This window comes from Lates calcarifer, linkage group LG13 (genome assembly GCF_001640805.2).
Source record: "Lates calcarifer isolate ASB-BC8 linkage group LG13, TLL_Latcal_v3, whole genome shotgun sequence".
In the NCBI taxonomy this organism is placed as follows: domain Eukaryota; kingdom Metazoa; phylum Chordata; class Actinopteri; family Centropomidae; genus Lates; species Lates calcarifer.
Genome location: NC_066845.1, coordinates 9,772,458 through 9,797,726, shown reverse-complemented (window position 1 = coordinate 9,797,726; position 25,269 = coordinate 9,772,458). Strand labels below are relative to the sequence as shown.

The 25,269-nt window shown below is 40.9% G+C and overlaps 2 protein-coding genes across 9 annotated transcripts in view; both read right to left on the bottom strand.

Annotated features, from left to right (window-relative positions):
* Positions 1-16,377, bottom strand: part of smtnb (smoothelin b) — a 47,033-nt gene extending 30,656 nt beyond the window's left edge. The window contains exons 1-4 of one of the 4 annotated variants that reach the window (XM_018669223.2): positions 15,904-16,377; positions 2,593-2,750; positions 525-603; positions 355-433 (exon numbers count right to left, since the gene is read on the bottom strand). In XM_018669223.2, coding sequence (XP_018524739.1) covers positions 355-433; positions 525-603; positions 2,593-2,750; positions 15,904-15,954 — 367 coding nt within the window. In that variant the 5' untranslated portion in view covers positions 15,955-16,377. The remainder of the gene's footprint in view (positions 1-354; positions 434-524; positions 604-2,592; positions 2,751-15,903) is intronic. The other 3 variants (XM_018669224.2, XM_051074817.1, XM_018669225.2) reach the window with 3 other exon arrangements.
* A 1,624-nt stretch (positions 16,378-18,001) lies between these two features.
* Positions 18,002-24,991, bottom strand: trafd1 (TRAF-type zinc finger domain containing 1). Of its 5 annotated transcripts, none has more exons than XM_018669605.2 (12): positions 24,767-24,991; positions 24,033-24,081; positions 23,808-23,943; positions 23,237-23,290; positions 22,703-23,141; positions 21,580-21,882; positions 21,438-21,502; positions 20,396-20,656; positions 20,132-20,270; positions 19,450-19,666; positions 19,280-19,337; positions 18,002-19,131 (listed from the first exon to the last, which is right to left on the bottom strand). In XM_018669605.2, exons 2-12 carry the CDS (start codon positions 24,065-24,067, stop codon positions 19,093-19,095), a joined length of 1,746 nt encoding a protein of 581 aa, XP_018525121.1. In that variant the 5' UTR covers positions 24,068-24,081; positions 24,767-24,991; the 3' UTR covers positions 18,002-19,092. The 5 variants fall into 5 exon arrangements, with proteins under 5 accessions (XP_018525121.1, XP_018525122.1, XP_018525119.1 ...); XM_018669606.2 differs by lacking the exon at positions 24,767-24,991 and adding an exon at positions 24,709-24,766; XM_018669603.2 differs by lacking the exon at positions 24,767-24,991 and adding an exon at positions 24,377-24,760.
* Between the last annotated feature and the right edge of the window lie 278 nt (positions 24,992-25,269).

Genomic DNA, 25,269 nt, shown 5'->3' with positions numbered 1-25,269 from the left:
TGTTGAACTGAGATTGGAGCAGGGGTGTCTAGAATATTACGTCATATTGAGAATACTGAGTAACAGATTTTTAATTTTGGCTAAGTGTCACAAGTTTTTGGTCAACCAGAGCCTAATTATAGCATTTCACATTCCGACATTTTGACTTTTAACTATATTTTAACAGCACCGTCTTCAGGCTAACCAGTTTTTAAGTGTTTAAGCTTCTTAAAAAGTGGTGTCACATCCAAGTTAATACATTTTCCTGTGATCTGTGAGAGGATTAATCCTTGTTTTCATCTCAACCAGACAAGTGATATCACATTTAACATGTAGACACAGCTTGACTCCATTTTATCAAACAGCTGGACTCACCTTGTTGCTGCTCATCTCGGATTTGTCGAATTGCTGCTCTAATCAGCTTCCTCTCCTCGTACTCGCTGGCAGCACGGAGCTACGAGCAAACACACACAAAATCTCAGTGCGCAGAGGACAAACATGTGAAGTGTCACCATGTTTCATGGTCTATGTCTATTAATACTCACCATTTTGGTAAGCTCATCAATGTCCTGGATTGACTGCAGTTTCCGTGCCAGGACGTCCAAGTTGTCGCTGGATTCTGACCTGTGAGAGAAGAGAGAGACAGTGAAGTGGTTATAATAGAGTCCCGTATGAGTGAGTGACCATCAAATTGTGCTCATGAACCAAGTGACAAATTTGAAATCATAGCATCTTAAAATATGCTAATTGTCTAACCCGAGGTTTCTCTTATGAAAGGCAGCAGGAGACAATTCCAAGATAACTCACAGTTTTCTTGGCCGGGAGAAAAACCATCAGAGGAAACGCTCCCAAATTGAGCGTGGAAAAAGTGATACTGTGGCATAACAGATTTGACAGCAGTGACACACAGCGCCTGGCTGCTCTCTTCATCCTCTTTTTTTTTTCAGTCTCATATTTCTCAATTTCACTGCTTGCTTTTAGGTCGGTTTCTATTACTCATGCACTCCTTCAGCTCTCTCATTATCCTCGCTTTCCTCCATTCTTGGTATTAAAGGATGTGTGGCATGCTGGAGTGGAATGTTTCAAATTCCTCCACGGGATAGGAGAGGCACGGGATAATGCAACTTTCAGAAGGGTTTTGTGTGTGATTGTGTGTGTGTGTGTGTGTGTGTGTCTTAACATGTGCACACGTGCATGCATATGCTACAGCAGGTATGCTTTCTCTAACAGCTTCAGTAAGGCACCTCTTTTGTTATTGTAACCCAAGTCATCTGAGAGCTGCAGTGAATGGAAATGATTAAGCCTGGCCACTGGTCTTAATGGGATTCAGTGACAGAGAAAAGAGGACTACAGCAGAAGGTTGGGTATCCTCTTCACATCCAATAGCGTTAAATCTCCACTGTGCTCCAGACCAGATGCTGGGATCGTGCCATTACCTTGATCTAGTGCCAGTCTTTAAATGAACACCTGTAAAAGGACTCAGTCCATCCGGTTCTGTAGAGCTCAGGATTTCATACCCAGAAGACTAAACTAAAGACCATCAAAGGTTTAAAATTCCCATACCATCACATTTTTGTGATTGTGTTGTTAAATACACGACGTCTCAGGAGAGCAAAAGGGTCTTTACGATATTTTGCAAATGAATGTAACTGTTGAATGTGACAGGCATTTCCTGAATGAGATCTGGCAAGGTGCTGATTGGCTGACTGCAGCAGCTTCTCTAATCTCATAAAGTAAAACCTGCTATGTTTGGGCTTTCAAATTTTAGTGCTGCAATTTGTCATGATTGGACAGCTTTCAGGAATTCAGGAAAAAGTTCATTTGTTATAAGTTTATTACAGTTCATCAGAAAAAAGCTCTGATCTGCTTTGATCACACAAACTGCATCTCTCACCATCAGAGATATTAAGATATCTTTAATATTTTCAATAACAGTAACGTATAGTTTGCATGAGAATGTATATCCCTCTACACTTCTTTAAAATACAAATAACTACAATGCTTACAGGAATTCAGTGATGATCATTTAAAGCCTGTTTGACCTGTTTCTCATTCAGCTCGTCAACAGAAACATGTTTAGTGACAAAACGGCAGAGGTGGCATTAGAGCCAAGTTATCACTTTGTCCCATATTCCTCAGTCGAATGACAAGTGCTGGAAACCATGTATTACTGAAAACACTGTGAAGGCTCTGAACGGCAAATAAAGATGAATGACTAAATTAACAGAGAAAAGAGACTTCAATCTCACTCTCACAACTTAAACACTGACTGCTGAGCTGACATAAGGACAATCTTTTAAAAGTGAGGGTATTTATTGTGAAATGTGCGCACATGATGGAAAATGGAAAATTTACTGTGGTTGCAGTTTTCTGTCCCCTATGATTCCCTAACTTGACTTTTCCAGACTTTTCCCACTGGAGTTGAGGAATGCTGCATCTGGGTTTGTGAGTGTTTTCTCAGCATCTCCAGTTCACCTAGTCCTGTGCAGTTTGTCATTGGGACAGGTCTGTGTGTGTGTGTGTGTGTGTGTGTGTGTGTGTGTGTGTGTGTGTGTGTGTGTGTGTGTGTGTGTGTGTGTCTGTGTGTGTGTCTGTGTTTATGTGTGGTCCCACCTGTGCTGGTTCTCCTTGTCCTCCTGCTGTTTGAGGCGTGTGGGTCGAAATCTCTTGCTGGCCAGAGCGGCCTCCATGTCCTCGATCTCCCTCCTCCTCAACTCCCGGATGGCTGAACGGATGAGGCGTCTCTCGTCCAGATCCACGGTTCCATCCAGCTGCGTGCACGACACAAAACAACGGACACAAACAGGATGTGAGGGTGAACATAAGTGTTTAAATGTGTGTTATCACAGCAGGACGCCACACCGAAACCCAAACATTTGGCTTTGTGAAGACTAGTCACTTATCATTCTTATATTTGCATCCATGACAGCATGGTGAAGAAATTAGTTATATAAGCATCTGCTCCTAAAAGGTCACAGGCTTGTTTTCAGTGTAAGTACAGGGCGGTCAATAAACACAACTGCAGGGTTCTTGGGTCAAAACACGAGTTGTAGAGCTGGTTTCTTTCAGCCGTCTCTTGCCCTCTGTAATTAACCCTGCCAAGCAAGGACAATAAGGCACTCGTTTACAAGAAGGGGCAGACAGACACAGCTGTCAGACAGAGTGTCTTAAAAACATCAGGAATCCACCTTCAAGGGAACTCCATTCGTGATTTTTTGATTATGCCAGCCTGAGCACAGTCACAGCTGACAGGTAATAAATCTAAGTAGTGTTCAGGCACATGTACCATTCAGACAAAGCTGGGCTAAACATCCCTGGCTTACTTTTAAATGTGTGGTAGGGAGTTACAGGGTCAGCAGGGCCGACGGACGGCTTATAGATTGGCGATGACAAGTGATCTGACTTCACTAATGTGAAAAGACAGGACCACCTGAGCAAGGAGCAGAGGATGAGAACCAGGCACGCCAACAGCTGGTGCTCGGCTATGAGAGAGAAGCATGTTCAGCTTCTCTGGGTCAGCTTATCACCCAGGAGTCTTTTTCTCTGGCTGTATTTCAACAGTAACCAGGCTGCAGAAGGCCCCAGACGAAAGGGGGAAGTGGCTCACTGAGAACACTCACTAAGCCATTTCATCACTCTGAGTAACTATTAGTTAAAGGGTTCAAGCAAAAGAGGAGTAATTGAGGTGTGCGAATGTGTATAAATTGCACGCCTGCAGACAGACACACCACCTCAGCAAGACGGATGCTTTCATGTTGGCGAACGCCATGAGCATAGGAGGGTAGAGGGAGCCCTCTCCTGTCAAACCGGAGACAGATCCCTCTTTTGGTCAACAGCGGGAACCTGTCAACACATGCAGAGATGAGCTTGCTCCTCTGGCAGGCTTTTCTTATAAACCTCACACTCAAACACACACTTTCAAGGTTCCCCCGCGGCACCAGTTAAAACCTGCAGAGTTGAGACATAAACCTTTTTGTGCCAACTGCCTTCTACTAAAGGGAGCTGGATGTGGTTGTCAAGCTAAGCCTTACACCCTGATGGGCTGAAAAGGGGGGTTGATTTGCCCCCACCCTCCCCGCTGGGCCCAGAGGAGGAGGATGGGGGGGGGCATCTCACAAGAGATGAAGAGGGTGAGTGGTTTTGAGGTCTCGCTGTGGTTTGACAAAATATGCAGCCAGAGTTGCACTGGGCTCAGAGGGGCTCTCCTATATACTGTAATTTGTGGAAATTTAAAGTGCTGATCTGAGAGAAAAGAATGAGCGCTCAGAAAAGGCAGGAAGAAAGGATATGGGAGAGGAGGAGAAGTACAAGAGGGGAGAGTAAAGCAGTTAACAGAGAGATAGGATGATCAAGCGAAAAGGAGAAAAATGAAAGAGAAGCTAGACTTGGGTATGCCTAAAAATGGGCAGATGAGAACTGGGTGGGAAAGGGCCAGGCCTCGCACGGGTCATTCCTCGCATTCCTGCTGACTCACAAGGAAAAGACATGGTAGTGAAATCAGGAACTGGGTTTGGGTCCAACTCAGCAGCGAGATGATACGACGGCTGGGAGCAACAGTGTCAGAGTTTTTTGATTGTGAGGCAAGAAAATAATGAGAGGAGAGAGGAAATGACAACACACTTGCTCATTTCTATCGCTGGCCAACGTCTCTCTCACATGCCTACTCTCACACATATACACACTAACCAAACACTCAAGGGAGCCGTCTGTTACCAGACTGTCAAGCTCACTGCCGAATGAATGTCATGATGTGATTATACAGCCAGTATGCTGCCAAGTTTTAGGACTGACTGACTGATTTATTTATTCATTATTGAAATATAACAGAGAACAGCCTTGGGCATGGGCCTCTGCTCAAAAACAGCAACTTCTGCTTAGCATTTCATAACAGGCTGTGTTTTTGTCCTTGTGTACTGCACAAATCAGTTTAAACATGAAACAAAAATCACAAAAGAAAACATTCAACAGGCAAAATTTAAAAAAAAAAAGCAGAGCATGTGACAGCAGAACTGTCCAAATCAATTACAGTAATCTCACAGAGGGGAATTAAAGTCATGAAGTGATGATAAGAGATGAAATATAATCACTACACGTGCACGTCAGCACTTTGACTTTTACCTGCTCTAACAACACAACTGCAAGCGGCTGCAGTTGATGTTCACAAGATGTTTTTTTTTAAATAGACCAATCAGTGCACAGACGGCTGCATGTGAACTCAGTGTGGATTGGTTGCAGCGTTTATACGCTGAATTCAACTGGCCAATCCAGCTGGCACAAGGCCAGTGGCTGTAACTGACTTTTCCTTTACGTGTTCGAGAGGAGGAAAACAGAAAAAACTGACCAATAACTCAACGAGAAAGTAACGAGTGGGTGTAACTCAAGCAAATAAAACACACCTTAAACTTGGGCGTCTGCCAAAGAAAACAGAATAACCGTTAAAGAACCAGAGACGGAAACACATACATCCAGAAATACTTCATTTGACAAAGCTGCCACATGACAGTGGCCTTTACAGTGAGTGAATTGTGTCAGGAGGAGGGGAGAGAGGGGGAAAAAAAAAATCAATCTAGTTACTCAGTGACAGCACCTTACACCACTTTCACCATCCCCAAAGGCTTTTTTTTTTTTTTCAAACCAGCCCACAGACCTCTGGGAAACCAACTGTCACCACTGCTCCAAATAACAACAGCACTGTGACCCAGAGAGCAGCCGTTATACCCAGACAGAAAGCTTTTCAGGCAGCGTTGCTTTTGCTGCTAACAGACGCATGACTAAGAAGTCACACAGACGAATGTTTTACAGAAAATATGCAGTCACCGAGACGTCACTGAACTGTCAACACCTGTAATGACGGCGGAGGAATAGTCATTTTACAGTCTGGTCTGCTCTGCTAACTGAAAACTCATCACACCTGTCGGCCTCTGCAAAATCACCTGACTCAGCCTCTGCGACACAATGTTAGGAAACAGGATGGAGGAGGTGGATATGACTGACAGGGTGAAGAGAGAAAAGACAATCTTGTAAAAACTAGGGCAGTCGCTTCAAGACAAAGCTTGTAGATGTGTATTACAAGCTTCTTTTTTTTTTTTTTTAAATTCAAATACACTTACTCACTGATAGAAACACGAAAATGATTACCTTATTTGGCAGAAACTATACTGTGGTGTAGAACAAGGTACAAAAAAATGTTTTAATGTTTCACAAGCAGGCTTGCTAAGGCTTGTACCATTGCTCGCTTTGACTCACTTCCTCACCAGCAGCAGTTTTCTATGGAGTCAAAACCTCAAACCTATCCAAAGACTTTGGACTGAAGCAGCTCAATCAATCACGGCCAATTAGAGAGTGTTTCATGGTTTACCAGTAATCCCGACCAGCTGGTGACACACTCCTGAGGACAGCAGTGTTCTCTGAACTCATCTGCTGCACATGAGAGGAATGAATTTAAATATGATTTTAAGTTTACAGGGTTGGTCAAAATTTATTGTGCCACAAGTGGAAACAGCCTCAGAAGTGGTCACATATGGCAAGAACTCAAGGTTCTTCAGGTAGTCAAAATACACTGAGCTACTATTTAGTGGGTCTGCCATCCATAGCTGAGCTAAACACACACTCTAACAACCACCTGTGGGTGCAGCACTGAAACAGGATTATGTCAAACCTGTGGAAGTGAAAAGAGACAGACCACTCAGTTAAAGTGGTGTGCAAATAGAAAGGAAATATTGTACAAGCTTTCTTAATTACACTCCTCTATTCTGCTCAGTTACATAGGGCATTACTCGCAGGAATACACAGCATTACACAGAACAGCTACAGTCTTAGGTTCTTTCTGAGCATTTTTAGCAACTGAAGTCACTTATGATGTCTAAACTCTGTCTTTCAGATTAGATATGTTTTTGCTGAATGGCAAAACATGTTGGTTTACATGAGGGTTGACTTTTTAACCAGGAATCTTTGGATTTACGATCAGAAATTTGCCTGTACTGCCGCTATTTTAGTTTTATTTTTTTGTTTCTTCTACAGCTGTGTGCTTTCAGACAAAATGTAACACTTATTAAATTTGGCTTCAGTTGTTGAATGAAAAACGGTTTTGTAGAAAGACTTAAATATTCCTCAGACAGGTATTTGGAAAAAGTACCATTATGGTTATCACACTGAAACTGTGTGTCTCTGCAGTTACGTTCTGTGCTGTGGATTACAAAGGTCAGGTCAAAACATCACAGTCTGGTGTGCTGAAGACATCTACCATCACCTTCCCACACAGACACACACACACCCTGGGAGCACAACGACCCTTCAAGCCAAGCCCTGACCTCTTGACCCCCAGCGTGTGTGTGTGTGCTTGTCTCATTTGCTGTTTTTGCACTTAAAGCTTATGCCTATGACGTGTTGAGTAAATTCCCAGACACACAGGAGTGTGTGGACTTTCTGTGAGAAATGTGTATGCATCCACGTGTGCATGGGATATGTACGAGTGAGGGTTGGGGGTACCGTGTGTTTTGTGCATAAAATGAGGGGCTACAGTAATAATTTCCAGAGCAGGCTGAGGTTAGAGTGCAGCCAGGCAGCAGATCGGATCAGTGCTTTAAACTCACTTGTGTCAAGCCCACAAGTGAGTTTGCCCTTATAAGGACACACGGGACACTTCTTGCAGCAGATCTGAAGTGGATTACCAGCTGCCACTGAGGAAGCCAGACTGGTACAGACATTTAGACAGACACAAATAAACAACTGAGAAAGACTGAAAGGGTGAGAAAGTTAAAAAATATTTTTCAATTCTCTTTATTGCCTTGCTTTGGGGAAAAGCTCTAATCTGAGTCAGGTGGGAGCCTATAAATCATTTCTCAACACCTGAGGGAAACAATGCATGTGTACAGTGGGCCGGCACACACACCACACCCACTGAAAAATGGAAATATAATCAGGCTACACGAGAGCCCTGCAAGGCACGGGACTCCTAGTTTCTCAGAAGAGGGAGTTTCAGTCACCTCATTGCTGAAAAATTAACAAAGAAACGAACCAGATTCAAGGTTAAAACTCATTGTGCTGCACTGCTCGCTGAGGTTTTAATGTCTGGGGTCAAATAAAGAGGGAGTTCCTGAGAAATATACAAGTGAGTGAGAAAGAAAGATTACTGTACATGTGGCAACATGTTCTCTGTGAGTGGAGCTACACGTGTAGGAAAGCTTAACCTTTACTAATAAGTGGATGGTAGGACAAAGGCCCAGAGCAGACCTGGGAAAACAGCGTCCCCCTTTACACTCGAGGTAGCAGGCATAAAGAATGGACGCATGGAGGAATGCATGTGGGTCGGGGGTGGGGGGGTATAGGCTTCAAAAACGTTCTGTAATGATGCACTGAAGACAGATCTGAACTCACACATGTTACCAACTCATGCTCATAGAACAGAGACTTAGATTATTGCAGCGGATGCCACATGCTGATGGATTAATCAGCACACACTTGATTGTGCACACATGGTCAGTGGTCTGATCTGAAGTGTAAAATATTCGTCCTTAAGTTCTGTGCAGGACCTCAAAATTATTTCTAATCCTCTCTGCTTTGTTGCATGTCAGTAAACCAGAAACAGTCCTTAAATCATCTACAGTAATGTAACTCTCCTGGGCTTCATTCAACTGCCTCTGTGAGACATTTTGGCCCAATTCAGTTGTCTGGCTTCACACGCTTTCCCCGCTCTGAATGTGTCTCTCTTCAGAGCTGCAGGTCAGGTCACAGAGAGGGATCCAGGTCAGTTACAGCCTGGTCGGGACAATGGCGGCCCACATTTTCAAGCTCATCAAAAGGTTATGAGGTTATGAGGCAGAAAGCTGTCACACTATTCTACTATGAATTGTCACATTGGTTCTCCAAGTTTGCTCCAAAATCATTTACCCAAAAGTAGGATATTGTCTTTTCACAGTTTCTTTGTTTCAGAGTTTTGACATCATCATAACTAATCATGGGAGACCAACAAAGGAAGGGAGCAGCCTCCACCTTGCTGGTAGAGTACATTAGTATCTTCCTTCAGTGGTCATGAGCAGATCTGATAAAGCATGATAGATTTCAGCAGGAAGGAGCCTTCATAAATAAGCAGATAAGAAAGACTGTGTTGGATCCTGCACTTTAACTAGCCTTGTCCTGTGAGCAGACCCAGGTCATAGCACACTCCAAATATGGGACATCGCTGGTCAAACTGAAGCTCTGCGTGTTCAGCTCTTTTTGGTTTAATGAGGGAAGAGCCAGGAGGTGAGAGGGGTGTCCCACAGGAGGGGTTAAATCTCTTTGGGAGGCTGCAGAGCACAAACAGTTTTTTCCTAATGGATCCACGAGAGCCAGCCATGCTGACTCCGAAAATCCACAGTGACTATGACAATGGGAGCGAGAGTCACACACTGACAGACAGGCAAAGCCAAACATAAATTAACAGATCAGCTGTGTATATCTCAAGAATGCCATGACATTAACAACAGTGAGCTGGAAAGCAAAACATCAACATCCGCTGGATGATATTCAGTGGATCTCAGGAAATGACTCTCTCCTGCGGGAGTCAATATAGAAAAAGCCAAAACCATAGTGTTTCTACATTTCTCTGACTTGGACTAGATATCTCTGATTACTTCTCTCTCATCTGTTGTAGTTTTCATTTTAAAATTACCATCTTTTCCCAGTCTAGCAAATGTGATATATTTATCTTTTTCCATTGGTGTAATTCAGTATGTGACTTGGCAGAAAACAACATTTCTGATCCTGCAGACTGCTGCATGTTGTTTCCTGTATGCTATTTTTCTCTATAAACAGAGCCACACCTTAGTGTTCCAATATAAAGCCAAAGCTTGTGAAAACTGTACTGAAGCCCTGCTACAGTAAAGCAAACCTCCATATCATCTCGGTGTAGATGAGAGTAATTTTCTTTTACCCTGAGGGAAAACACAGCTTCCTGTGTTTTGTGTCATTATTTTTCATGAATGAAATCTTCAATTTGAGCTTCAAATCCTCCTCAATTTGATGAGATGGTGAAAAATATGTGCAAAAAGTCTGCTTGTATTGGGACACAATAGATAAGGCACAGAGACCACAGAAACAGTAGCCACAGAGGAGTTTGTACACATCTGGTAAGTGTTTCCTCTGAGTCCAAAACACCTGGAAAACAGTCTGAACTGCAGCTTGAAGTGTTTGTCACCAGAAACCTCAGAAAGTCTAAAGCATTAAAACTCAGACTGAGATTTCACTGGCCAGAAATGCCTGGTGGCAGTGAAGAAAGACAAAGAGGGAAAAAAAAGCACACCTTCAAACCCCTTATCCAGACCCTTCTTTTCCATTTGACAGAGTGATGATCCGGACAGATGGAGATCAGTCACAGAAACCCTCTCTGCTGGATCACTTACCAGACAGACGAAAAGACCAGAGCAGCTTGGACGGACATGGAGTCTGTCTCATATCTGATGCTTACACAAATTGGGTCACCCCTGGGTGGACAGCCTCATTTTTCAACATAGAATATACTCGATTAATTTATTGAGTCTATGATGTTGTCTCCCTCTGTAGCCAGAGGTTGGTTCTGCTGAGTCGTCTGTCATGCTCAATATCTCTCCACTGACTACATTTTGACTTAACTAACAGTACTCTGTGGAGTTTTTGACACAGTTTTTGACACAATTGACTTCCTGCCCTCCTGTTCTGCTGATCAACAGTCGGTGGTAAAATACCAAGAAACAGATATATATATATATATATCAGATTTTCAAATGCTTTATAATTGGTATAATTGGTATGGTAATGAGGTATGATATTTTTCATGGAGCATAAGCAGTAATACGGCATGTGATTTACACCCTGAAACACAAGCTAATGCACAGTCATAAACTGTTGATTCACTTACTTTAGGAATGTAATCACATAACCACACTGACACAAGCAGTATCAATCTCTTTGAACGCTACTCTTGTTTAATTTACAGTTAAACTGCCACATTATTCTTTTATGACATTTAAAAATGACAAAACAGTATCTGGTATCCTCTTTAATAATAAAATGCAGTATCCAACTTTTCAAAATGACAAAACAATACTGAGTATCGGCTTTTATAAGGAAATACAACACACTGAACTCAGTTTCAACTTTATACGTCGAGTTAATGTTTGTTGAAATATATCTGAGGTTGTGTTAAATTGTGCTACATTCAGTCTGAGTTATTGTTCCACAGCAACAAACAACTTAAAGGCCACAGACCAAAAATAGACGTTGGAGGACTTTGTATGCACATCATCCCAAAGTTCACTTTGCTCAGCTTTTCTTTTCTCATCCTTTCAGAGCCAAAATATGACAAGCTATTTATAGCACTAAGCAGTAACAAAAGTTTCCTGTTTTTTTTTTCAAACAAACAAGTGACTTCTTATCTATTTGCTCCCTGGCTCGTGCATTTGTATATTCGCTGTCAGAGGCTAAAGTCTGCATATAGCAACTAAAGCAGGCTCAGTCCTGTCACTGCAACAGTGTTGATAAACTCATACTGTGTCACTTTAGATAGGGAAAATTGCTCTAAATGTTGAACTGCCCACGGCCCATTTCTTCATTATCGCTCCACTGGTGTCTCTGAAACTTAATCATACGGGAAATGCTTAGTGCAAATGCAAAGGACGTAAATACCTGTGAGAATGATGACAGGCTAAACAGAAAAAAAAAAAAAAAAATCAGGTGTGCGCTATGAACCGTGTGCCTGTAGTTTAGACCCTCAACAGCTTGTTTTCCCACTCCAGGTGAGGAAAACACCCTGTAACCATCCACTAAGGTCAAAAGTACTAACCACCAGCACAACCTCAGAAGCAGCAGGTGTTATCAACAGCCAGGAACATAAAACACTCGAGACACTTCTCTGCTTGTGTATACAGCAAGGAGATGTATTCAAAGGAAGATTTGCTGCATGTAACAGCTTGTACCTGGAACTTCTTAGAAAACACTTCAGTCAAATTTGCTCTGTCTTTGAAGAAAGAAAAATAGGGTTCATGAGAGTAGACAAGGACATTTTACTTTGACCAAAACAAAGAAAGAAGATACAGTTCCTGATAACTGACAAAATGAAAACACACTGCACATATATCTAAAAACCTCCCAGACGACAGTTATATAATACGGCGTAATTTTTCCGATTTATTCGTGCCTGATGATGAGGCTGACATTTTGGACCGTGCCTCTGGGGGATAAAGAGAACCTGGGGACTGTACTGAGAGCCTACAAAACAAATCTATTCTTCCTCTAAGACTGTAACCGTTGAACCCTTGTCAACGCACAAAGGGTCCAGAGAGCCATAAAACCAAATCCCCGGGGGTCCCATATATCAGCGAGGCCGGACCACAGGGTGAAACTACCCTATTTTAAACATGTGTGAATGCTTCTTGTTCACCAGGGAGAAAGGATGGTTGCAGGGCTGGCAAGACCAGTTACAAATCATCATGTGAGACATCCAGCATGTGAAATCAGCCCAGCAGGCGCCACGGACGGGCAGAAAAGTCTCTATGTGGTCATGTCCATTCAGAAATGAAAGGACATACTTCTGCACTGGCAAACTACAAGTGGTGAAAGACAATAAAACTTTATGTATACGTTGAGATTTTACCAATTTGTCAGCGTGTTCGATGTCACGTTGACTTTTCCTGCATTCCTCCTGTGATGCAGAGCAGCTGGGGGGGGACTTTCAGAGATAATTAGAAGGGAGATCATGGTGTGGCTAGCAGAGTCAAATCTTATCCTCAGCTAAGTAGGCAGGTGCACAAGTGCAACAACAACAACAACAACAGACACCCGTAGACCTGGTTCATCCTGCAGGGTTGAAACACACGCGGCATATTCAGAGCGTAATGACTGATAATCATCACCCTGGGAGCTGATAAAATCTATTCTTAAGTGACAGTGGCTGGAGTGGTTCGGTTGGAAAGAGCTTTTCTCCAGCTGGCCGCAGCAGCTTTTGTCTTTTTTGTGTGTGTCCACAGATCTTAAGCACCATTCAGACAAGATGACCCATCCTCTCAGCTCCTGTTTCCCAAAGAAACTGGAACACCAACTGATTATTTTTGTGGATATTTAAATAATTGTGGTGGCCAAGAGAAAAGAAAAATGCTTTTCCTGGTTGCCATGGAGGGGATTAAATGAGCAATATAAAGGGCAGCCTGAGCTTTGAATAGAAGAGCAGAGATGGGATTAGTGGCGTTAGAGAGGCCGCCATATGACCTTCTGACTGTTTAGTTCATTAACTACAACAGAGGCCTGGAGTTTGCGTTCATTATCCGACTGTTGTTTAAGAGCAGCTCCTCCACTGGTTTACTACCAGTTTAATTAAACCAAATGTCCATCATCTTTTACCAGTGAGCTGAAAAACAATTCTTTATTCACAAACTCCTCAGCAGTCACTGAATGTAAACACCACAGAATGGAGTGTTACATTTCATAAAAACTAAACACAAAAGGCGCCATTCATGTCTCTGTTGAACACAATTTAAATTCCATCACAGCCCCACATGAACTTCTCTTCTGAGCACTGAGTTTAATCAGAGTTTGTTTCCTTTGAAACCGAGTTCACTGTGGAAAACCCTGACGCTGGAGTCACCGCAAACATCATCAGTGAAAATGTGGGATTTTGGTGACCTTCTAGCTCGGTGGTCACATCTGAGGGAAGGGAGGGGAGAGACGCTAAGCTCAGTGAATCCAGCGCAGAGGAGACGAGACATATCAAGTCGTGCACAGCGATGGTTCGAGCGTCAGCGTCACATGAAGATAAAACCCCATAAATTCCAGTGTCTGCGTGATGCTGCCGAGGCTCTCTAGACAATGCCAGCATTTTGACTGCAAGTTCTTGCAGGACACAGGCCGCACAGGGAGATTCAAATGAGCTTGATATCTCTAATAGCAATGAGCTGAGGTTAAATGTGATGTTATTATTGGAAAAACATGTCTGAAATTTAATGCTGCAGAGATAAAAAGGCAGCTGAAGGACAACAAACACAGAATTGGAAAACTTAAGAGGCCTAGTATAAAGCTTTAAATTTCCTCATTCCTTTCTCTGCCAAAATTTGTGGTGACCACTCGGAGTACTTCCTCCCTTATGGTCAATTTAACTCCCTCTTTCCTGCTCTGCCCCTCTATAAATAAACTCATAAATTGACTGATCAAAGGCACCAATACTCTAGTTAAAAGTAAATCATAATGCTGAAGGAAAAATATTATTTCCTCAACACACTCCTGTTCTCCCACTGTCACTATGTCACTTGTGGTAAAGGTTTGTCCTTTAAGTGATTTATGAGGAGAAAGCGACTGTAGTTCTTGGCCAGATGATTCCAGACTATGGGAAAATAATGGATACAGTTTAAATAGCATCGTGCAGGTCAACAAAACAGTCACAACATTTATACCCTGAGCTGGATCCAAAGTAAACAGCATTTTCTTGTCAGGTTTACTGATCTTTAAGAACAGAAATCAAAATGTTTTTCTGAGATGGCCTCCTCTTAGGGAGCTCATTCTTGGGAAAGGAGCTGGAGAGGATGATGACTTCAGGAGGTCATTATCATACAGAGGAGTGTAGTTTAATCTGACAGCTGCTCAACAATGCCACTGTGTTTACATGTCGTAAACCTACCACTTAAAATCAATATTCAGCCCCTGAAACAGTGTAAAGTGAAAATGAATAATGAGCTTTGAGTGCACAAGGTGACAATAGAAACAGAAACTCAACATTCATAAGAACTGTAATAAAAAGCTGCACTGGAAAACTATTCAGTAACACTTAAATATGACTCTTACTCACTATATATTAGTATTAGCTAGAAAATTAAAAACTGTTATATAAATACCTTTGATCAGATGTTTCATGTGTCACTGTTGCGTATGTTTAACTGTGATTCAGGGAAACCCAGTGCAGCATTGTCTAAACAACGCCAGTCTGACTCATGCGTCCTTGTAAATGTGTCTGTGTTACAGGTGTCATGATATATGTCAGACAGACTAATGTTTCACCTTCCTCTGCCTCAGGAAATAATTAGATCATGACTAACATGACTGTGAACCAGGACGTCTTCTTTTTTTTGTGCACTTTATCAAACATGATTTGCAGCTCACAGTAACGACCAAAACATTGATATACACAGTGTATCAAAATAAATCACCTACAAGTGAAATGAATATAACTTACTTCCTCTATTTTCTACATGAGGAATCACACCAAAAATAAACATTTGCTTGAATCAGTTCTCCTCTTTAATATCAAGACTGGGCTATAGCTTACTATTATTTTCTTCATGGCTCATTCTCAAAAAGTATTTATTTGATTAATCGATTAATTGTTTAGTGAAAAAAATAGAGGAGTCACATTTGAGAAGCTGGAGCAGGTGAGTGTTTTGTTGCTTCATAAATGACTTACAGGCTAATCTATTATCAAAACTGACAGAAATTTGACTAATAGATGAATCAACTTATGGTTGTAAAACTCATTTATATCAAGTCTCTGACCAAAACGTCTAACAGCTGCAATGATAACACACTGAACATCCATTACTCACCTGACTCCTTAGTCTCTACTTATTTTCTTAATCAATTGTTTATTCTATGAAATGTATTTTATAAAGAAAAAAAAAATATCCTCAAAATTCCTCAGAACCAAGATGACTATTCAAAGTGTATTGTTTTTACAAATCAACAGTCAAACAACAGTCAAACACCCAAACAAACAATGATCAATGACAATAAGAATCACTGATTATTTCTTGGCAATTGACTAATAAATCAAGTGACTAACAGTTTCAACTCTCTTCAACCCCCCCGTCTCCGCAATTTTACGCAAACTGAAGATAGTGATGATAAACTGAGTGACATAAACTTATATTCCAACCTCTGTACCAGTGACACCACTTTAGCTCAGAGCATCTCCATTCATCTACTCACCAGGGCTCGGAGAGAGGACTCGTCCAGCGCTGAATAACTCTCCAGGGACATTTTAATCTTTCTAGGAAGGCTCAGGTGAGACGAGAAGGTCCGGCTGAGTCTTACTGTGATCTGGTTCCCCGGTCAACAGCGTGTACCACCTGCACGACTTGTAAGCTGTTTTTGTTGTGTCTTCTTTTCTCTCTCTCTTTCTGTGTCTCACTGCAGTCAGTCTCAGTCTTCAGCGGAGTCAAAGTCAGAAACTTCTTCTGAGTCAACGACCGTAAACTGGTGTCCGGCTTGTGGAGAGCATATTTCGGTCCTCTTATTTCGTTTCTTGAGTTGTAGTGAAAGCACAAACAGGCCGGCACGCTCTTACGAGAGGACGTTGGCAGCTTTTTGAACAGAGGATTCCCACTGAAAGGTGTAATCCCCGCCCCTCTCCGTCCCCGGCTTCTCCCGAGCTCATTCAAAGCGCGCCGCTCTGTGGGAAGACCCGAAACTGCAGTCCTGTATGGGGGGTTGTTAGTGCCACTTTTTTTGTGCGAACACTGAAATGTAGGAGTTACAATCCTTTAATGCACCAACAATGTGTTAAATGATGATATCAATAAAATATAACAGTGAGAAATGGATCTGTTGTAGCGCTGGACCGACAGATAATTATCACCTGAATCTGAAGCTCCCCCCAGTTTTATGGCGCTTTCAAGCAAGTGGTCTCAGCTCATTTACTGTTTAGGTTCACTCTCATTGCTTTCATTGTAATATTTTCAGCCGCAGCAGGTGGCTATTTTCAGTGGAAAAAAAAAAAAAAACTAAAAACCTACTGCCCCTACACTGCGCAGCACAGCAAACAAGAGTTAGCAATGAACTAGTGGCGCATTAAGCAGCTCAATAGTCGGACGTTCACCTCGTGTTGGTAGAGACCAAAAACAGTTAAAACAGAGTGAATACTGATCTTACCAAAACATAACTACTGAACAAATGAATATATTTACTACTTCTTAAAAGGTTACATGTCAGTGTTGTGTTCACAGCTTGTTTCTAATGTTTCCTAATGGCACAACAAATCTATTATTGCATGTTTAATAATTTCATTTAACCTGTTGTAGATACAATTAATAGTCAGCTTTTTTCAACAACAGCCATGTAATGTTTACATTCTGTAATTGCCTTTAGATACAGTAGTTATCATCCCTACTGGCTACTACTGAGTCTACACCTCACCAATAAAGACATTTTATTTATAGTTTCATATTGTGTTAATGTAGTTAAAGTAAACAAATTTGTAATTACCTGATCTTTATAGAATCCAGTCTGAAAATAACAACAAAATAACATTCAGTAGTTCCACCAGAATGTTATTCCTGGCCACATGGAGAGGGATTTGAAACAACCTTCACTGGGAAATAAAATGGTGCTGTTTTATTTTCCAAGTCTGTCATCTCCTTACTTTAGTTTACTTTAGAAAAGAACTCTCTCATGGGGATCTAATTATACACAGAGACTATTATTAGATGCTTACTAGGGTTTAGCTCATTCTGTAGGGGGTTATAAGTAATTCCTTGAAAAAAATATAATTTAACTTTACATCACAGCAGGTACATACTTTCTCAAGCAGTCCTAATCCTCCACCTCATACTTTGTGTAAACTACTGTCTTAGGAAAATACTGCCTTCACACCGACAGTAACAAAAATAAAACTCACTGCTGAAACATTTAATGGAGATATTTGTACATAGTTACATTTTACCAGCTGACTTTCAATCTTTACCATTACCAAGGTGATCAATTTGTAGACTGCAACGTCAGAAATTTAAGGTTCTAATAGGCACAACAAGACGTGCTGGATGCTGGTGTGACAGAAATTATGTGTCCATACTACTCATGTTACCACAGCAGAGAATAAATAAATAAATAAATGCTGCACTGTTGTGAAAGCTCCTTCTGCTTCTTTGTGGCATTTATCACCACATATAAAAGGCAGTAGATAAGAAAGGAGAAGCCCATTAAGTGGTCAACCGACTGAAAATATGAGAAGTAAAAAAGCTGAGGTAGTCATATAAAGAGGCATGAAACAGCACTGACAGAATACAAACTGGAGCCATGAAACCAAGAATGTCCTCATTAAAACATTTAATAACCACACAAGACAAAGAGCAGACGATTGTTCTTAAACAGCAATAGTCCTCTACCTGCCATGAACCACAAGTCCAACTAAACACCACACCAGGTGACTTCACTGATTCATTGCTGCTCTGTACTTGGGCTCGTTGATCAGATGTTAATTGACAAAATACTCCAACGCTGTCTTTAGTTAAAAAGGGAAATTTGCAGACTCAACAGTCTGTGGCACAAGGTTGCCTATTTTATATGTATTCCTAAAGTGGACTCCATATTACACACAAAATACATCTTATCAAGCTTAAATCCTATTTAGAGATCAACACACAAAATTCTTCATACTACTTAAAATAATGATGGACAGGAGACACTGCTTCAATAGCCATCTTATCATAACACCATGTATATAGTTCTATAGATATGATTTTAAAAAATCTAAATATTACTGAAGAGTATTAAAGACAAATCTTCAACAATATAAAAAGACAAATGTTCAATAATACAGTTTTTTTTTCTTGGTCAAAGATGCATAAATTTATCAAATCTGTTCCTCAAGCCCTTTTTACCAAAATAATCTATCAAAGTGCTTTAGGTTACATAAAGATGCAGACACCAACAGGAACACTGAGGAATGCCCTGAAAGAACTGGCAAATGGGTGAAAACAATTTGTCCTTGGCTGAAGTAACAAGGTAAAGATTAAATTAGACAAATGCACACAGACAAAGTCATGTGTCTGTGTTTGATGTTCTCATCGGTCTTAATGAGCTACGATATGACCTGTACAATTAAAAACAAACAAAAAAAGATTCAAATCAAATTTAGTGTGAATAAAATTCAATTCATAATTTATCGGTTAAGGCTAGCTGTTAAGACATACAAACATGTGAAACAAATCTTGAAATAAAGCAGAATATGCATGAATAAACCAAAATGCTTACTTAGACTTTAATAAAACTGCAAGATACCAATGCTCACACAGGCACTTGTCAGATACGTGTATATTTAATTTTCAAAAGTGTGCAAAAAGATAAATGAAAAGCAGAGTAGGAGATTTGGTTTTACTATTTCTCCAGTCATTCATACTCTCACTCTTCCTGCTGTTCTTCATTCTGCTTCTTGGGCAACTGAAAATGGAAAAAATACAATTTTTTACAGACACAAAAGTATGTTGGGAAAATCCCTTCTCTTTAATCATTCTGTGAAGAAAGCACATACAGTATAGAAGCAGAAGCGTCTTGCTTTGGTTGTTAATTTGTGTGCTATATTTTGTACCTTTGTCACTGGATTACTTCTGTTTCCTCTCCCTTCTTTATTTTCTGGCAGATGAGGTCTAGTGGACAAAATCAAGTCAGAAGATTAATAACATACATAAAACACAAAACTAAAGTAATTCAAATTAAATTCAAAAAGTTGTTTCCATAGGACTTCATCAATGCTTTTACCCCTTTAGAGATGCAGAGCCTGATGTGTCAGTGTCACAGAAAAATGAATGAGCCCCCTCTGCTTCCCTGCCCTGCTGAGGTCGGTTTTTCACAGAGACGTCACAGTTTGGCATCTTCCTTTGACTTGGTAGTCCAATGTAGCCTCTCTGCCAGTCCCTTGGGTTTTTTCCTGGTGATGTGTCTCTGTCAAATCCGAAGTCCTCATCCAGGACGTCTGCTATACGGTAAGAACATAAATAAACACAGATACAGGGACCAAACAGAAAAACCCCACACGTCCTCTGGAATATAATGCAATTAAATAAACATCGCTTTACAAACTAACTTTATGTGTTCAGTGTTAGTTGATACTGAGTCGGAGATTGTGGTTTTGAATTGGATGGTATTTTTTTTGAAGATTTTGTCATACCCCATTTACATACATGTGAAATCTAAATATTAGACTTCAATATCATAATGTATATTATCAGCGAAACACCACTACAGCCTCAGAAATGACCAATAAGAGGATAGGGAAAGATTTACTTTTAATGCATTTTTTTGGCCCAACTCCTAAAAGAGGAGACTCGTCACTAAAGTTTCAATCACACAGGGTTGTGAGGTCACACAAAATAAATCAAAAATACACTTAAGTTCTTAGTATTTTAATAATAAACTTAAATGCAATATTTTATTTGATTACCTTGGTGCTTTATTCTCCTCTGAAAATCTGGAGACGTCTGTCCAAAGGTGTCTTTAGCAGGGCTCAGTGGTTTTCTGACAGATGCTTTTGTTATATTATTCAGTGGATGGGCAGTCTGAGGGCGCATATCACATTTGTCCTGGAAGTAAAACACACACAAATATTATAAAACATGAGAAAAAAAATATGCAAATGCATCTCTTTTTTTGTTTTGTTTTTAAATACTTCTCCTTAATGTTTACTATTCTGCCACTATCAACGTACCTGATGGTGAAAGACAACAGCCTCTTCTAAAGCAACGCCACAGAATTCACATGGAATGACCACGTCACCCTCTAGTGGACTGGCTGGAGGACTGTAAGAGGCCGGGGAGACTGACCGAGGGAAGGTGGGGATGTTGGAAGCGAGTGTGTCAGGGAGGTTGTGCATCAGCCCTGAAGCATTCCTGCCCATCCTGTCCTCTTTAGGTGGAGAGGAGGGCTGCTTGCTGAAAGACGCAAAGGCAGAGGCGGGGCTGCACCCAGTCTGAAACAAAGAACATATAACAAAAGGTTGAGATCTATGTTAAATTTGTTTAAAATCAAGTCATTGTCTGCCTCTTTGGTGGAGACGAGGGCCACGTGTTCAAACAGGCAAAGGTTGTAACTGGACTGTGAACAGTCTGAGACAAAGATAAAGAAAGGCATTCAAATGTTTGCACGCCATGTGATATCTGACTGGAGCAGAGCATTTAACACTGATTAGATTTGTGCATATGCAGGTATTTCTCAGCCATTTGACAATGTAGGACCCTAGTGGGGAGGGAGGCAGCCAGTGGCCAGGTTTCAGAGGAAAAACAGAACGTACTATGACACAAAAAAAAGGGTCACAGAAAGTTTTTTCCCACACTACAGTAAATGGTGCTAGAATTAGGCTGAAATATTTGAAAACATGGATGGTTACATCAGTCGAACAGGTTCTGGTTGTTGTTGTTTTTTTTTTTTTTCATTTTTGTTGTGCTGTTGTGAAAATATGCTGCACTGACCTGGTATTACAAACTGCCTGCCATCCTTCTCTCTAGTTATATATTTCGTGGAGTGAGTCAGCTGGGGAGTTTTTACTTTTAACATTTTACGTATTATCTTATCTCTAGTTTATGAGGTTGCTGTTGTCTTTTTGCAGCGGGAACGACAACAACCTTGAGGAACTGAAGTTTGGGTCATCATGAGAATCGGTAAAAACTAAATTAGTGAACCTTAACTATCATTGAAAGCAGACAGCCTACCTGTCTATGGTGCAGGCAAAAGATTAAAAGTAAATCTCAAACCTGATGCAAAATGAGGTCCTCTTCTGGAAACAGCTCTTCGCAAAACTCACAAGGCAGCATGGTATCTATAAAAAGAATTTTAAATCATTAACAAACTGATAAAAGAATAACGCTAAACATATTCTAATCAACACTAATGTACCTGTTTGATCATGGTCCTGGACTGTACTTGTGCTTGTCCCGGTAGTGAAGTGTGGGTAGTTGTTGTTGGGTGGGGAGAGTGGGGAGTTTACAGAGGTGTTGGATGTCCTCCCGATCTTGTGATCCCAGATATCACGCCACAGGTTACCGTCTACATCTCCAGTCACCGATTCTCCATCACTCTGCAGGCTGAGGGCCAACATGTAGTCCAGGCCAGATGAATCCTCATCATGTGTCTGACCACCATGTGGCCACACGCTGCTGCTGCTGCTGCTGCTATTCAGAAAATCACTTTGTCCCAGCACTAAAAGAAAAATTATACAAAAAATTGTAGCTCATAGCAGCAGGGCAACTTCAACAGGTCTATGAGCTCAGTCACAGGAGAGAAAGATCTTTAAATGCTTTGTCAAAGCACTGATGATAAACCTATACTTCTTTTAACCACATTAGTGATGAAAAGGTACTTATTGCTGGTCAAGTAAAACTCAAAATATTAAACCAATCAAGGTTTGATATTGATATAAGATCATTTCCAGGGGCATCTGCAACATGTCCTCTGCCAGTAAAACGTATTTTACAAAGACTGCTTTACATAAGGTTGACAAAACATTTACAGTCAGAAATTTTTGTGTGTTACAGACTCTGCAGACAAGATGTAAAGATTAAGTAAAACAATTCTGGTGATACTACAGAAGAGTTGGAGGGTTAAAGGTACCCTGTGGAGTTTTTAACCACTAGTCATGCTATGGAGCAATGTCTTTACAAATGGGTCGCCGTTTTGTTTGTATTGTGCACACACACAAGGAAGCAGGTGACGCAATTCACATTCTTGCTCCTGGTTTCGTTTGGTGATAGTAACATGTAAACAAGCGTAACACTGCACCCTGAAAGGCAGGGAACACAACAACCAGCAACAAAAGGTGGATGTAAACAATGCATGCTTTAAATTATTCATTATAATCAGTTTTAATATTTTATGAGGAAGGATTCTGGATATAAACATAACTTTTGTTTGTTACCATGAGAACTCCCCAGGGGCACCTTTGAATTGCAATTAAAGTTATTTTAGGCTACACAGATTTATTTTGGGCCAATAAACAATAAGCTTTGTTGGTAAAACTCACAGTGACTAAATGCTGGATTCCTCTGTGCAGTATTCTTCCAGTCTCCTGAGCTTTGAGGTCCCCTTAAACTGTTATAACCTTGTGGATCAAATGCGTGGGGAAAGGCCTGTTGTTCAGCTGCACTGATGTTGTTATTCTTGGGACCTCTTTCTTGGGCTCTTATGATGTTGTGGATGGAGTGAGCTTCAAACCATGCCCCTGGAGACTGTGGTTCTACTGGACTGCGACTCATCCTGCTGTTGTTCCTCTCTTGGGGCGGTGTGAGGCTTCCACATAGGACTGGATGCACAGCTTGTTCCCTCAACATTACATTGCATTTGCAGTGCGGGCAGGGCTCAGTGCGGGTACCGCAATAATCCTCATGCTCTTTGGACTGACAGAAAACAAGCTCCAGTTCACAGTATTGGCACGGGACCAACCGCTGAGAGCATTCAGAGCTCTGCAAGAGACAACAGTCATGAAGATGCACAATTAAATGATTTAATCAAGACTGCTATGTTATACAAAAGGAGGGAAGAAGTTTTTCAGAAATACCTGATGAACGTCAATATGATTCTTCTCAATCTTCAAACCACACTTGCATGTAATCTAAAATGAAAATGAAAATGCTTTAAATTTAATATTATCCAGTTTCAGTCTGACATTGCTTTCTTGTTCATTGCTTGAGGTCACTGGTGACTGCAGTATGTGACATGAACGACACAGGGCACGCATGTAGATGGTTTAAGTTAAGGAACACTGCAAAAAGAGTCATCAAATGATATTGGCAATACATGTACTATGAGAAGAAACATTGTTTAATTAGCAACACAATACAATAAAGTTTACTAATATAGTAAATTAATATGAAGCAGAGTCAAAGACTACTACAACATAGGAGAGTTTCCTCTTCAGAGTCTAATGTTTTCAAAAAAAATAAAAATAAAATAAAATATCAGAAACCAATTCAATTCACAGTTTATTGGTTTCCTGTGTTTGGGACGGATTCACTAATTAGTACAGTGATTAATTGTTTTAAGCCAAACAGATAATCACATTGTCCTACTTTTGGGCGTTAGGCCTACCCTTTAAAGTTAAAGTCTCAGTATTGCTGTTCAGATTTTACCTGTGTATGCTCCTGCTGCATGTGCTCCTGCAGATCTGACCGGGGCACTGGCTCCTGGCACACACCACACAGGGCAATGTTTCTTTGACAGTGGATCTCATGGGTGGTGAAATTAGCCTCTGGAATGTCATGTTTGCTGAAAAAAAGGTAAAGCTCATAATGAAAACTTGTTTTCACCACCCTATCAAATTGACTGATCATTTAATGTAACTTATTCATACTTACCAATTGCCACAGAACTGTGTATTTTCATCTGCCATGGCTTTACCAAGGCCTAAGGACAAAGTGTAATGTTAGTTATGAATAATGCAAACCAGCTTGTTCTGTTTTGGTGATCTCTTTATAACAGGTAAACGTGCAATGTTTGTAGCTATATACAGGATTTGTGATTGTTTAGCTCAGTAGATGGTATCTTAGTTTCGTGGCGTCAAATTAAATGCACCAACACCTGTGTACTCAGTTAATTTAAGAATAGCCCTGTGAATCATCGGGGCTAATGGAAAGAGTACAGGTGGCTTCCTCTATCGTTAGCAAATGAGACTGGTTGACAGCTCTTTCGGTTTCCTCACCCAGTGCTCCCTGGCAGGTAGCTAATGTTAGCTGACAGCGATGGCTTAAATCTCCCGTCAACCTTAATCAACAAACATCTTGAACCATTTCAAACAAGGTGGACAACGTTAAATGTGCTGGCTTTAGCTAGCTAGGTAGCTTAGCATTACATACACGGCCAGCAACCACCACGTAGCGTAAACTTGACGCTAGCTAACTAACTTTATACGCTCTTTACGAAGTAGGTACCAAGGCAGGAAGCTAATGTGACGACGGGTTTCTGGCTCCTGTCGCCCGGTTCAGGCAAAACGAATAAAACCGTTTTGAGGTTATCGTTGGCCAGTTAATTCACCTCTAAATATGTAACCAAAAAGAAACTCGTAGACAACAGCTAAGTACGTGATGCTGACCTGAAAAACAGTTCGTTATTTCCTCCTTGCTCTGTCCAAACACTGAATATTTCAGCCCAGTGTAAAGACTCTCAGGCTGCCTACGTACCTTCCACTACACCGCCTTTAACACTGGCACAACCGAGTCAAAACCTACAACACTACTAACCTGCACCTCGTCTAAACTCACTAAACAGAAGGGTGATCTGAATCTGTAAGGGGCCAATATATGAAATATGTCGAAGGTTAACTGTAAATCCAAACTCAGGGCAAAATGTTTGTGTAATCCTGCAGGCTCGAATTTGATTGGTTGAGTAAAAACCGTGCGCCTGTAAAAATGTCTCGGGTGTTGCCACTGCTTTTAATTTCGATCTGCTATCTGATAATACCGCCAACAGTTCCTCTAAAATTGTGATATTGAGGTTAAAAAAAAAAAAAAAGATAATAAAAAACGATAGACTACACAGATTCCTATCATTTCTCATTAATTACTCCAGTAACTTTGTCAATTGAAATTCAAATTT